The sequence below is a fragment of the Sinohyriopsis cumingii genome, chromosome 4, assembly GCF_028554795.1.
Source record: "Sinohyriopsis cumingii isolate HCF-2022 chromosome 4, ASM2855479v2, whole genome shotgun sequence".
Classification (NCBI taxonomy): domain Eukaryota; kingdom Metazoa; phylum Mollusca; class Bivalvia; order Unionida; family Unionidae; genus Sinohyriopsis; species Sinohyriopsis cumingii.
The window spans coordinates 91,990,859-92,001,985 of NC_142964.1; the positions used below are offsets into that span (position 1 = coordinate 91,990,859).

At 33.9% G+C, this 11,127-nt stretch overlaps 1 protein-coding gene across 1 annotated transcript in view; it reads left to right on the plus strand.

The window, feature by feature from the left end:
• The window catches only part of LOC149801671 (vacuolar protein sorting-associated protein 45-like), a 53,108-nt gene extending 43,222 nt beyond the window's left edge, over positions 1-9,886 (plus strand). The window contains exons 13-14 of the mRNA XM_089955947.1: positions 1,201-1,332; positions 3,743-9,886. Coding sequence (XP_089812073.1) covers positions 1,201-1,332; positions 3,743-3,809 — 199 coding nt within the window. The 3' untranslated portion in view covers positions 3,810-9,886. The remainder of the gene's footprint in view (positions 1-1,200; positions 1,333-3,742) is intronic.
• Positions 9,887-11,127: the final 1,241 nt, after the last annotated feature.

The following is an 11,127-nucleotide window of genomic DNA, read 5'->3' on the forward strand; positions in this document are numbered from 1 at the left end:
TCTGACTCATATTTAGCTCCTAATATCAGATAAACAGAAAACTGCTAGCTCTAGGCTAGGTAATATTGGAGAAATGTATGTTAATGCCTGTTAAATTTTGAGGTAGCTTGGTCAATGACCCATCTGTATCTACAGCTTTAGCCTTAAGAACTACAGGGAACCAGTCAATTTTATGAGAGTGAGAATTGGATCTTCCAGAACTAGATTGTTTTGTTTCAGATCAACATTTTAAAATAACATATTCATATTTTGCTTGCATTATTTGCTTATTTTAAGAGTATTGGTTTGTATATTTTAATGGGACATTATACTATATTTATATTTTGTTGTTAACCAGGGTAAATTGGTATGTCAGTATCATAGACCAGTAACTAGTAAATCTGTCTCCTAGTTGTTTACCCATCATGCACTGGTTCAAACTGAAGCTACCAATTGATCATTGTAGTCATGGGAAAAGTTTTCAAACTAATGGGAAAGATGCCACTGTTGTGTGAATGATAGTTTGGAAACTTTTCCCGTGACTACAGTGATCAATTGGTAGCTTCAGATTGGTCCAGTGCATAATGGGTAAAAAGAACACAATTTTTGCACCTCTCTTTTAAAGATGGAGGTTGATAGTTATCCGTGGTCTCATGACCATTGGAAATATAATGCAATTCAGTGAACACTTACATTCACCTGGGTCCCTGGATGGCTGAGTGATCCAAGGCAATCTCCTTTATAGATCATTCATTTCTTACCTCATTCTGCATGGATTCATTTCTTGGCTCAGCCAGTGGCCAATGTGGGTGTGTGAGAAAGCTTGCCAGTAGCTTCCAAGGGGTAGGTGATCATATTTTGTTGCTATAGCAACTTTGTAAGGTTCTTGGGATTATTCTATAGCAGAGCAAGAAACGTCATTCCATGGATTTTTTTTTCTGCAGATAGTGAGACCTTTGTATAACTTCATCAGTGACGATGCTTTTCGAATTTTGAGAAATGTTAAAGTGGTTTTTTTTAGAACTGTTTAACATACATCACAACACAGACATTCAAACTCAAGATACAGCATAAACTTTTTAAATCATCCTAAAGGTTTAGAAGTATTGTTGCTCTCTAGGAGGTGGGGATAGTGTATTGTTAATGAAGTGACTTGGGAAATATGGAAAATGCTGTCTGTGGAGGCATACATCTTTACAGTATTTGTGGGGTTTTTTTCAGACCACAAGAAATTATAGTATTCTACATAGGAGGAACCACATATGAGGAGTCCCTATGTGTGCTTCAGCTGACCAAGTCTAGTCCAGGTGTCAGGATTATCCTGGGAGGGACATCAGTCCATAATTCGAAAAGGTACATTTTTAACTGTGCACAGTTTCAGATAGTAGACACTTTTATATCTGACTTGCTAAGCTGCTAGGCATATGCCAAGAAAATGCTCCATAAATGTTGTACAGTAAAATCTTTCTTAATTTTATTGTTGTTGTTTTAGGGTTTAACGCCATTTTTCAGCACAAGATAGGCTATACATGGCTGCCAGTATAATTGATGGAGGAAGAACCCTGAAAAATCCCGGGAAGAATCACCGACCTACGAGAATCTACTGGCAGGCTTTCTCACATACCAACATTAAAAATCTTTCTTGACAAATCTCAGTAACCTGTTTTGAGAGAAAGTCTTGCTGCATGAATTAATTTTTTATATATGATCGGTGATAAAGAACCACCTGTTTTAAAAGACCACTTTGTAAGGATAGTGGATGGTCTCTTAAGACAGGTTTTACTGTTTGTGGAGGGGTGGGTGGTTGGGGGGCTTGGTTACAGTAAAATAGTGATTGTGTTGGATTCAATAGTTTTAATTCATATAATCACATGTCGGGAAAAATTATACAGATAAATATGAATATGGGGTTGTGAGTACTCCTTTTGGCTCAGTTGCAAGAGAGATTGAATAAAGCATAAAACATGTTTGCATAGTGATTATGTTTAAAAGGTTTTTGAGTGCCTAAAATCACTCACAAGTTATTTATTAGAACATGAATTAGTTAATAAAAATGTCACTGTGCAGGCATATTATGGTGTTTTGCATGCATATCTTGGCAGGCATTTGTTCTGCTTCTTGGTGTACAAAATAAAATGATTTGGAATGACCTGACATTTTAAGTTTAAGTCAACACAAATTCAATCACTGCTCCCCAATTCACAAGTTCCATAAGATGCTTAAAAGCTGCTTCTGTGTGATCCTTGATTGGTTTAGTCAGTGAAAGCATGTATTGATATGAACTTCTGAACCTTTGCAAACCTTTGTAATAGTTGTTCCAACATATCCAGAAAATAGGAACAAATCAGCAATTTATTTGCATTCTGTTCACATTATATTACCAGTCTGTCTGCATTCCATTTGCATTATGTTGATATTTATGTTTTACCTGTTACATCATCATTCTGTTACATCATCGTTATTGAAGTGTGGCCACAAGAATGCATTTAGATTTTGCATTTATTGCTTTTGTTCATGGTTTGCTGTCATGTTTGCTTCTTATAGAAGGAAATGGAAATGCATTTATGGAGTAATGTTTTCCATTTTCAAGAGTGATCAAGGGAGACAGCTAAAAGCTTTATATCTACATTGACCTTCCAAAAGTATTTTAATATAACAGCCAGTGCATAAAAAAGACAGCATTGAACTTTTAACTTTAGTTGCAGTGATTGTAAAATATAGTTGTAGAGTATTTGCCAGCGATTGTATTTCATAGTTCATTTAATCTGAATGAAAATTGTACAACCACAAATGATGATGTCATCACTTCAGTGTATTATGTCTGCTGTGGCAAGAACAATGTCACAGTTTGTAAGAGATGAAAAGTTCTCATTGTAATGAATCTAATCCTGAATCATCATGTGGAACAGTTTTAGACCATGGAAATTTACATACATAGATGATAGCTAGACAGATTGATGTGTATTTGATTAGTGTAGACATCGTGTTGGTTTAGATAAACCAAAATTAGGTCAGTGAGTCAGGGATAGGGATAAACAAGGCTGTATTGTAAATATTGCATGTACTGTGTTTGGTTTGGCATAAATGTAGACTGAAATGCAAAGTAAGACACAGGAAAAAGAAAAAGATTTCTTTTGATGTAGGTAATATAATTGTGTATAGATGCTGCATGTGTACCATTTATCAGTGATTTTACTTTAGATAAATATTTCCTGATTCATCGAATTTTCGCTACTTTGTGGCACTAATTGATCAATAAAGAAAATTACTATGAACAATTCTGCCAAGATTTTGACACTCATATTGGTGCTAACTATAAACATAAGCGATAGATGTCAGAGGTAGTCAGTCATACTTACGGAAATAAACGCATCATTTAAAAAATGCTGCAAAATCAGTTTTGTAGTTGCTTCCATTTACCATTGTGTATATTGTGGTCAAATGCACAATTTAAGATATGTCTTTATGGGCAGTAAGCATGATAGTGGCATGTTAGTGATAATTTCTGTTATCCATGAAAATAGGTACCACGGTAGAGGGGGAAAAATGGCTTTTAATGGGTCACTTTCCATTATTAAAATTGGTCCTGAATAAAAATGTTATATGTATTTAAGGAAGAGAGAGGGAATATTTTATATGTAAACCTGTTTGTGGGCTGAAATTATCCCTGCCTTGACCATTATTATGCTTCCAAAACTCCAGGTCGAAAACAAAGATTCCTTTTCTATACTAGCATGCACTTAAACTTTGTACTCTTTTGCAGCTTTTTTGAAGAGATTTCTACAGCTCACCAAGGACACATTCCCAGTCAGATTAGTAGTAGAAGATGATTCTGTCATTATAAGACAGGTGCTTGTTATTGTCAGATTCGGGGCTCCATTCATTGGATGGACAGAGTCTGGTCTGTAGAAATCTTAGGCCACGAAAATGTGCAATCATTAGAGACAGAGTGAGATTGATGGAGGCATACTGAGTGAGAACATGATGAAATTCTGTTTGCTTGTTTTGTTTGAAATGCATATTAGTGGCATTATTGCACTGCTGCCACCAGATACATGTACAGATAGTACACATATTCCCTGCATATTCAAACCTATTTATGTGTGAAATTATCTTGCAATCAACTGTTGTAAGATTTTGATTTATATGTGAAGTTTCTTTAATTGAATGTTTATTTTTTGTGCTTCTGCTTTGTTCTATAGAGTGGGCATATAGTTTTATTCATGTATGTCTATTCCATTCCATTGCATCACATACCATCCTCTCATGTCTGTTGCAAATTTATTTCTGCGAAGTATCTATTTAAAGGTTAAGTGGATTTTAAAAAACTTACTACTAGGTTTTATATTAAGGAGAGCTAGGTCAATTTTCATGATTTTCAGGCACAATATTATGGAGTTATGGCCCCCTGTTTGATTTAGAATTTTGCCTTTTAATTTGTCCTTTTATAACTTCTGAATGATTTTTATAGATCAGAATAAAATTAAATTGAGGCTTTATATTAAAGACATCTTCAAAATGTTTTACTTTTAATGTTTCCTAGCAAAATTTATGGAATTATGGCCCATTTGACCTAGAACTTTGCCCATGAATCATATGATATTGGCTGTGGCATCCTTGATATATGGAAACAATTTAGTACAGGAACAATTTTTCAGTCCCAGTTATCATTTTCTTGGTTTGTCAGCAATACTTTTACTTCTAGATAGCATGTCAGAAGAGAAGGATAGATTATTTTTGTTTTATTTATTGTTATTGCCAGTATGAAAGGTGACAGAAAATGCTGATAAATAGCCTGGTTCAAATTTAAACCTAGGATAAGAATCTTCATGTAAACAATATGGTCCATTTTGTCAGGAATAGGAACTATATTGGCTTCGAAGATTTGAAAATAACATTTGAATGCTTTTTTAAGTTTTCCAAAACTTAGGCACAGGTCTCTGGTTGTATTTAATTAATTTTGAGTTAATAAATGCACTGCTGTTGTTATTTTGTAATTTAATGCCCATAGCATGTCAATGGATTGGGCATATTTGGTGATGTTATCCATGCCCATATATTATATCCTTTCCATCCCATCTATCTTATCCCATTCCATCTATGACAAATTTAATTTCTGCTCAATAACTTTTGCATGATTCATGGATTATAGCCAAATCTTGTGTGAGGCTTTATACAAAGAACAATGCTTATTTTATACTGCATTCTAACACCAAACTGATGAACTAATTCCTTGCCCAACTTAGAGCTTTGCCCTTGCACATTGAACCATGCTCTTTCCATGTATATGTTTGGGGCATGATGTACTGACACATTCATACTTTTACTTGTCCAGATTTTGTGTGAATTATCTATAAATTTTCTTAAAATTAGGTTATTTTCAAGGATACATGGGTATAAACTTCGAAGCATCAAAGTTTTTTTCTGATTTGGTCAGTACAATGATGACAATTTTTCAAATGCAGGAAGCAAATTTGGAATTCCTGATAGAATGTTAGAACTTATTTGGGCATTTTTCCAAATTGCAATCTTATTATTATTATTATTATTATTATTATTTTTGGTGCTGTGCATGTTTTATCTGTGTTGTGTGCTTAACTTTTTGTCCATGATTGTAAGTTATAACTCAGATTATGGTCATTCGTAAATAGAATTTTACACAGCATTTATTCAAGGCCAGTCTTAATTACAATAAGACTGGCTCTCTTTCCATTGGATTACCTCACATCCGTTTATGATAGAGATCAAGTGAAAATGTTTATAAATTGGGATATGATAAATAACTCATTCCTGTTTCAGTTTGTTGGGAACCCAATTTTGGTCCCAGCTTACAATTGTGCTTTTGAAATCTTATAATTTGAGAGGAATTATTTATTTAAAATATTCATTGTAATTACGAAATTAGTCATTGACTTTTGAATTAATTCATTACTTTGATTTTTGTGAACTCATTCAAAAACATTCTGGTTTGCTACATTGTGTTATATCAGGACATTCAAGGAATTTACTCAGAACATTCTGTACATTTGGATTTTTAAAAGGATATTGAGGATTATATGAAAATTAATTCACAATAATGTAAGTATCTCTTGAATCTTCATTTTGTATTTTAGGGAAATAAATTGCCTGTTGATTGTTCCTAAATTGTAATGTTTCACTTTCTTTCTGTTACATATTTTAAGACCTAGAACCAAAATAATTGGCAAATGTAGATAAGTAACTGATACATCAGCTGTTCTCAGCTTCTTTTTTTTGCAATCATCGGATGAAGCAGAGTTGATCTAAAATAGATACATATTGTTGAACGTCTTCACAATCCTTTAACTTGTAAAATTTGAAGATAGGGCTAGTGTTGTTAATTCATATAATTTTGAGATCATTGATTGAGTAATCAGTTCTGATCAAGCATCACTTTTAATTAGTGAACAATTATTTTTGTTTCATACAAATTTTGTCACATTGTCTTTCTCTTTGAGGTTTTCTCTTAGCTGTGCTTGCCAATTTCCAAGAAACCAAGATGTTACTTTGCTTGTTAGCATTGCTTTAATCCTTAAAATGTTGTGAAATGTTCAAGATTATATACATAGAAGTTTTTCACAGGAATAATGCTGTAATTATTTGTAATTGAATATGGAAAATTGTACTCAAATGCATGGTTATTGGACTCAACTGGCCAATCTTCAGTTATCCTGATTATCACACAGTTGCAAAGGACCCATCATTTATTATTTCAGCGCCCTGCTGATGCACCACTTGGTTTCTGTACTAACCATTCCACTACAAAATATGTTTGAATACCTTCACATCATGATCTGTTTTACATTCCACATTGAACCATATTCCTAATTTGATGTTTTACTTTGTATTAATGTGATAGAATATGTGTATGAAATATAGTGTAGTGCACCCTAATTTATTCTGCACCTTGTTTGGAGAGACATAAACATGATTCAGAAAATCACTGAGGTGTGTACTGATTACTTGGCAGGTAAATTGCTTCAGGGAACATACATAGGTGTGATATAGATGTCATTGTGTCCATTTGTGCTTGGATGCATGCCTATTCATCCATTCAGCCTTTTTAGCCTGTCCAAGTCATGACTCAGGATATAATCTGCCACTACTGCTCTGTCAATATCTATGCATTAAATATGTATTATATTATTTTTGAATCCCCATAGAGTTTTATTTTTTTGCTCTCTTAGTCACTGATGAGAAGAGCTTATGGGAGGGTTTTTCTGTTATTGCTGCTGTGCTTAAACTACCTGGAAAATTGACATGAAACTTTACACACACATTCAACCCACGGTCTATAGTTGGTTTTAAATGAAAATGATGCCAATCTGAATGAATTCTTATAATGACTAGATGGTGCTAAATGGAAAAGGTGCTAATCTGATGTAAAATATGGCCACCACAGCAGCTCTTTTGAAAATATTGTTATTGCTACTAATACGGAACAGAAAGTGATATAGACATATGGTTTGAACTAGAAGATATCTTATGATGTCTAGTTGGTCATAGATAAAAAATGGGGCCAATTTAGTGTCTAATATGGCCATTCAGAAAATCGTAGTTGTTGCTATTCTTCCATATATCAAGATGGGCTTTTCATTTAAAGACTTTTTATGTTCTCTAGTTAGTCCTAAATGAAAATGGTGTTGATGTGATATCCAGTATATCCATCACAGTGGCCATCTTGAAAATCTTAAACACTACTCCTCTTGAACAAAATATCATATAGACATGAGGTTTTCACAAGGAGACATCTTATGACACCTATTTGTTCCCAAAATGAAGATGATGCCACTAGTATTTCCAGTATGGCTGCCACTGCTGCAATCTTTAGAATCTTGTTATTGCTACTCCTCCTGATTGTATGGTTGTATCAACTCATAGATTTTACTTAAAGACTGCTTTTGATGTCTTGTTGGTCTTGAATAAAAACTTGGCTTCTGAAACAGCCAGAAAATCTTGTTTTCACTGCTTCTCTAGAGTGAATGATCATATCAGCATGGGGTTTTCACTGAAAGACATATGATGTTGTCTAGTTTTAAATGAAAATGGTGCAAAAATCTGACCTCCAATATGGTCACCATAATGGTCATCTAGTAAATCTTATTACTGCTATTTCTCCTAGATGGCTCAATGGCATTCATTAGAATACTTATTACGATGCTATGTTGGTCCTAAATGGTGGGCATCTGATATCCAATATGTCTACCATGACAACCATCTTGAAAATCTTGTTATGTTACTTCTCCAAAATGGACTCGTATCAACATGGCATTTTCACCAAAAGACTTCATATAATGTCTTGTTGGTCCTAAATCAAAATGGGCATTCATTCATTATTGCCTTATCATCAGCTAATTGAAAAATCTTGTTATTGCTGGAGAATATTCAGAGATGCCTACAACACTGAGTAATTAAAAGGAAGAAATCTTGAATTCCTGGAGATTCTTATTGCCTAGTAGAGCATCAGTCACTTATATGGACTCTTTTTTTTTTTAGTTTATCAGACGATAAACCAAATCTCTTAATGTAAGTAGCACACCTACTGAATATTCAGGATTAAAATATAATTTTCACTCAAATTTCTTTTGAACCATTGATTTGGAAAGATACAGTGTGCTTGTTTGTTTAGCTTGCTTGAAATTGTTACCATTTATCTGTTTATCAATAGATCTTGCTTTTTTAGATCTTTTACCCAAAATGATTCTTGATTTATTTCTGTGTGATAATCTAAGTTTCTATCTGTGTCATAATAGTTTAAAGTGTTGCCTTCAAATCTAATATAATGTATCATCAATCTTTAATGTTGTTCATCTAGTTTTATATGCACATCATAGGACAGTGTATTATGTTACAATGTTGTCTGTGTATCCGTCTGTTTATTTCCATACAATATCTAGTACTTGACCATCATACTTTATGGATGACATGTCCATGGTACATAAAGGAAGCCTGTTGATCATGGCAGTTTCAAAAGATCAAAAGTAGGTCACTGTGGCTGAAAAATGTTACTTACATAATAACTTGAGTTCTAGACCATTATCCTTGGCAAACGTTTGTTTATGGCTTGCAAATCAGGTAAGAATGGGTCCTATAGATTTTGTGGTAAAAGAGCCAAAGATCATGGCAATAGTGGCTCAAGGAAAAACGGGTTTTTGCAGAGTAACTTTTGTTTCATGGTAAGTTCCTTGACCAAAATTTGTGGATGGTTTGCACTTGGTGTAATAAAGAAACATATAGAGAGATGGTCTAAAGGTCACAGTCATGGTAAGGCTAATGAAAAGAATAATGGTTTCTGCACAGTAAGCTAGTTCAAGACCACATATCTTTACCATTGGTCAGTTATCACCAGTCAACCATACCCTATGAGTGCCAACATGGAAGTCTATTAAACATGGGGAAGGCGTATAATGTGCTGTTCACTGTCCTCTTGTTAAACTAATTATGCTGTAAAAATAGTTCGTTGCATTAGCAGCTTCTTATCAATCTTTGTTTTCTAAATAACTAAAGTATTCAGAATGGCAGCTGTTGACATATATTTGAGGTATAGCTTGTAGGATTTACCTCCCAGTTAAATGTTGTAAGGACGTTATGGCTGCCAGACTTTGTTCCTGGAGTTGTTGCTCTATCATTGCAACGAATCTAGCTACTAATTGTACAAAAGCAGCATCAAAAAAGAGGGTGGACCTGGTCCTGGAATCTGTTTTGCCTTTGTTCTTTTTGGTTGGTGATATTTTTAGTTCCAAAATCATAATATTTTGTCTTCTCCATTTATTATAATACTTCAGTTTCAGATAATTTGACTAATATTATATGGATGTGCCTGAGTACAAAATTATGGCTGGTTTTATTAGTGGGCTTTTGTGTTGTTCATTAAATCATTATCAAAATTGTTGTGAAATTGTATTTTGTAATTGTAACTAATAGTAATAATTAATTACCTCTGTTAGTTGAATTTTTTATTGACACTATTAATTTACTAATGCAAATGACATAGCTGTGTACAATACTCATAATTGATGTGAAGTAACAATCTCAGTGAACCATTTGTGGCTTTCTTAAGCTAGAGAAAAGTCTCTTTGTAGCAGCAGCTGAAGGCCAGTTGGACAACTGCCTTGAACTGTTAGAAATCATTAAATATTTTTATTATTATAGATCATTTAACATCTTTAATAGTAGTAGGAAATGGGAATTTCTGTGACTGATTAGGGTCAACTCTTTCTATACCCCATGATTTTATCCTCATGGCAATGTATATGAACTGCAATACATGCCCGTGGTTGAAAAAAAATGCACAGTGCTCCAAAGAGAAGTTTCTACAGTGAAAATTCTTAAATAGAATTGTTTGTGCATAACAGTAACACAGGAGTGTATTACATGTTTGCTCGCCACACTTTTAGGTTTATACATTATTTTTGTTTTTCCTTATTGTTAAGTGTCTGCATGGCCAACTCAATGACGACAGCAAAAATCTCCATGATCAACGTCAAGAATAACTTAGATGCCTTCAGCATATAATATATGGAAGCACTAATGGCATTTACACACAGGGAGGAGAGTTTTGGAAAAACTGCAATTATGAGCAGAAGATGCAGTGTCTGGAGTTTAATGAAAATATATTCACATGCAAAGACATAAAAAACTATAGAGTCCATAGGCAAGTAGTGCAAGATGTTTGGAATCATCGGTTACCACTGTACAAGGGGCAGTCATTTACGAGTTGACATAATACTTCATACTGGTCAATGTGCAGTGATTTGGCCAAATTCTGGTCTGAAGAAATTCTATTTAAGCAGAAAAAGCTATTTGGCAGTACTATTCAGTTTCGACAACTTGATGAAAATGTGTATTTACAAGACACTGCCCCGAGTTTGGAGATTACCATCATGGGTGAGAAGTATTTCACGGTAAATGGCCATACGATCTAACACTATTTACCTCAGTATACTCTACAACCCTATATACCATATGAATTAAAAAACAGGATACACCAGAAGTTTCGCACATCATCGATAGAGAATATCGATGAGTAATTAGTATTAATGAGTACAGTTCTCTCTCTGTCTCTCTTACACACACACACACACACACACACACACACACATATATATATATATATATATATATATATAT